The sequence below is a fragment of the Gregarina niphandrodes genome (genome assembly GCF_000223845.1).
Source record: "Gregarina niphandrodes unplaced genomic scaffold scaffold00042, whole genome shotgun sequence".
In the NCBI taxonomy this organism is placed as follows: Eukaryota; Apicomplexa; class Conoidasida; order Eugregarinorida; family Gregarinidae; genus Gregarina; species Gregarina niphandrodes.
The window spans coordinates 74,711-78,830 of NW_011645810.1; the positions used below are offsets into that span (position 1 = coordinate 74,711).

Genomic DNA, 4,120 nt, shown 5'->3' on the forward strand with positions numbered 1-4,120 from the left:
TGCCGGGCGCCACGATGCCCGGAGCTGTAAGGCTGGCGGGCGAGACGTGGTTGTCGAGGCCGGTGGTTTCGTCGAGGCCAGTGGTGGAGTCAGGTGGTCGCGGAGGGGCTGACCGGGAGTCGGAGTCTGTAGACTGGTCGTTGTCGTCGTCGTCGTCGTCTTCATCGTCCTGTTCGTCCTCGTCGTCCTGTTCGTCCTCGTCGTCGTCGTCCTGGTCAAGGGAGACGGGGAGGTCCAGATTGACGTAGAGTTCATCGGCGACGACGAATTGAAGTTCGTCGTTTCCGTCAAGGTACTGGTGCAGTTGGTCTTTGATATCTGGTAGAATGTCTGAAGGTATTCGGTAGCCGTGGTTCATTATGGCTTCGAGCACTCTTTCCAAATGTTCGAGATGTATTGTGTGTAGTGCGGCAAAGGCTTCGAGTTGGCACTTCCGTGAGAGCCGTTCGCTTTCGGCCATGGGCGTTGGAGTCTTCCGTCGAGCACCGGGCGAATTCTTGCCTGCCGGCGAACTCTTATTGCTCAGCACACTCACTTCAGCCTCCCACTTGCGCATTTGATCCTTTAACCGTGCAAGACAACCCTTGACCCACTCAGATTGCTCGGCCTGTTCGGAGGATAGATCACCGTCCGCATGATCCTCACTAGAAAGACCTCGACAGTAGAACACTCGTCCCCTCTTATATCGCAACTCGATCTGTTTCCGGATATCTCGCAACTCAGCTGCTTGCTGTCGTAACTCCGTCATGCACAACCACTCACCCAACTGCTGCTTGTACCGATGCAATCGCCGTAACATCGCCTCCAAGTCACCCTCCATCCGACTCTTCGAATCACACACGTGTTTAAAGTCCAACAACTCCAACGTCGCCGTTCGCACTGCGTGCTTCTTGCCTCGGATCTGTTCTCGCCGTGCCTCCTCCCACATTCGCTCCTTCAACCCCCTCTAAAACAAAACCACGTTTTCCCTATCCATCATGTGAATCCGAGATAACCCCCACAGGCTGGGCATCGTGATCACCACTCGAACTGGCTGATGGATGGAACCAGCCAGCTGGCAGGCACCAGGGTGATACGTGCCAAGTCGGGTAACACGACAAAGTAGGTACCAGGACCAAGTGGGCAAGTGTGAACCAACACCAAGTGGGCACTTAGACCAAGTGAGCAGGCACCAGCTAGACCGGCTGGACACCAGCTAGACCAACTGGGCACCATGTGCGGTACCAAATGGTACAAAGCGTGACACCATGTGTGACACCAAGTGCGGTACCAAGTGAGGTACCAAATGAGGAACCAACCGGAGGGCACAATACAAGTGGGGCATACCACCGAATGGGGGCCGAAGCGGCCACGGAATGCGCGCCCCAGACCCCGGAGGAGGATATCCAAACTGCGGAAGACTCGTGTGGAAGATTCGTGTGAATTATCCCGATTCGCTAGCCTCCCGGGGCTCTCTCCGTGTCCGTTATCGGGTTTTGTTACAAGAGGGGGCTGATACCTGTGATCGGTTAAATTCCCGGAGCTCTTGCCACCGGGCATCGTACCCCTCGAGGCTCACATTCACCTCCTTTGTCAGTTTGTCGACTTCAGCTTGGAGCTTTCGCGACATGAGCCTCCCTTGCAAACGCGTTTGCAAACGATTTATGGGTTCCCATAAATCCCAGTTTTTAAAACAGCTGAACTCCCCTCACTCCCATCTCCCCCCGGGCAGCTGCTATTGTTGCTCGTAAAACTTGTAGAATTTTTTTTTCGGCAGAATGGCTAAAGGTAATGGATTTCAGCACTCCCCGTATCTCATGTCTTCGCAGTACGATTTCTAAATACATTCAAGCCAATACAAAATCTGCTACCGGAAGTTAGTCCGCCAGAGCGACCTGTAAGTAGAGCGATCTCCACCACTATATTAACTAACCACTATACTAACATCCAGCCACCCTTACCAACAATTAATTGCATGATCGGGGGACAGACATTGGCTTTGTTCAGGTGCCTTATCAGCAGCGAATATTATGGACGGTCATATCGCTTTTTATATTCCTAGTATGTTGCCAGATTCCTTTGTTCGGAGTGGTAACGAGCAAGTCCTCTGACCCCTTCTACTGGGCTAGAGTGATCCTTGCATCCAACAAGGGGACTCTGATGGAGCTGGGTATTTCCCCGATTGTTACGGCGTCCATGTTAACGCAGCTGCTGGCTGGTTCGAAGCTGATTGACGTGGACTTGTCCCTCAAAGAAGACCGAGCTCTCTTCAATACTGTTCAGAAACGTAAACGGTCACGAGGGCAGTTCAATTGGTTGTATTCTGTAAAGCACTTGTATTCTGTAGCACACCTCTGTAAAGCACTTATGTAACACACATGTGTTCAATGCACAATCGCAACCGTGCTGCAATAGTCGGTAGTTGCAACAAGTTGGTAGCGCACACGTGTGTGTAATGTTTTCTTTTTAGTATTTGGCTTGTTGATTTGTTTGGGTGAAGCCGTTGCGTACGTAGTGTCGGGAGCGTACGGTCCGGTGGGTTTGGTGACAGGTTCTTTGATTGTGGCTCAGTTGTTCTTTGCGGGTACTTTGGTGCTGTTGTTGGACGAATTGATGCACAAGGGTTACGGCATGGGTCCGGGCATTTCATTGTTCATCGCTACTAACATTTGTGAGAACATTATCTGGCGTGCATTATCTCCGACGACGATCAATACGGGGAAAGGAACGGAGTTTGAAGGCGCATTGATAGCGTTGGTTCATTTGTTAGCGACGAGGCCGAATAAGTTGAGTGCATTACGGGAAGCGTTTTACAGATCTTCGGCGCCGAATTGTACCAACTTGTTGGCTACATTATTGGTGTTCTGTATCGTAATTTACTTCCAAGGTTTCCGCGTGGATTTACCCATCAAGTATCAGAAAATGGGTGGTCAAGTTGGAAATTACCCGATCAAATTGTTCTACACGTCGAACATCCCTATCATCCTCCAAACCGCCTTGGTATCTAATCTATATTTCCTATCCCAATTACTCTACAGACGCTTCCGGTCAAACATTATCGTCAACCTCATTGGCCAGTGGCAGGAAACCGACTTTGGCTCAGGCTCATCCGTCCCCGTCGGAGGTGCTGCATACTATATCTCACCACCCACAACTTTCAAGGACCTCGTTGCAGACCCACTCCACACCTTTATCTACATCGTCTTTGTCCTAGCATCTTGCGCCATTTTCTCCAAGACCTGGATCGAAGTCAGCGGCAGCTCACCCAGAGATGTTGCCAGACAACTTCGCGACCAGGGCGTAGTCGTCAAAGGACATCGAGAAACCGCCGTCGTTCGAGTACTCGAAAAATACATACCTACTGCCGCTGCATTTGGAGGCATGTGTATTGGTGCTCTCACCATTGTCGCAGACTTCCTCGGAGCCATCGGCAGTGGTACCGGTATCCTTCTTGCAGTCACCATCATCTACCAATACTACGAAATGCTCGCCAAAGAACGACTCCAACAAATATCAATATAACTACCCATCCCCGCCTCAGCATTTTGACCCTGAAGGCATTTTCACCGGGAGGTGTTTTTTGTGGAAAAAAAATGAATGAGAACCATAACTCTTCACCGATCAAAAGATCGCAGCTGCGGCCACACGCGTGTGCACACGTGTGTGCACACGTGTGCAGGTGTCGTTTGCAGGCGTCGTTTGCCGGCATCTGCAGGAGTAATCAAGCAGCAACTATTTGGGGAGGTTGTTTTAAGGTTTTCATAAGTGTGTTGATAAGCGAACAGTTATCTAGACTAGCTATTTAAGTGCTGTAATCCCGTTCCATTACGCGTATTTTCCTGTATCAGTCTTCCTTCCTGTATCAGTCTTCCTTCCTGTATCAGTCTTCCTTCCTGTATCAGTCTTCCTTCCTGTATCAGTCTTCCTTCCTGTATCAGTCTTCCTTCCTGTATCAGTCTTCCTTCCTGTATCAGTCTTCCTTGGGTTGGTTTTTTGAGGAATGTTACGAGTGTTTCGTCGCAAAGCTGTTTTGGCTTCTTCGGGTATGTTATCTTGCATTAGGTGTACGCAGTCGACGGATTGTACTCGTGTGATGCCGATGAATTTGAGGACGGAGCGGAGGTATCGTGTGATGTGTTCT

At 50.3% G+C, this 4,120-nt stretch overlaps 2 protein-coding genes across 2 annotated transcripts; one reads left to right on the forward strand and one right to left on the reverse strand.

Moving 5' to 3' along the window:
- Positions 1-113: 113 nt before the first annotated feature.
- Positions 114-928, reverse strand: GNI_150500 (Not1 amine-terminal domain, CCR4-NOT complex component; the record flags this gene model as incomplete). Its single annotated transcript, XM_011134456.1, has 1 exon — positions 114-928. A coding segment is annotated over one exon (815 nt), but the record flags the coding sequence as incomplete, so codon positions are not given.
- An 829-nt stretch (positions 929-1,757) lies between these two features.
- GNI_150510 (putative transport Sec61 alpha subunit) lies at positions 1,758-3,501 on the forward strand (the record flags this gene model as incomplete). The annotated part of the gene is made up of 4 exons (XM_011134457.1): positions 1,758-1,767; positions 1,809-1,876; positions 1,987-2,266; positions 2,450-3,501. 4 exons carry the CDS (start codon positions 1,758-1,760, stop codon positions 3,499-3,501), a joined length of 1,410 nt encoding a protein of 469 aa, XP_011132759.1.
- Positions 3,502-4,120: the final 619 nt, after the last annotated feature.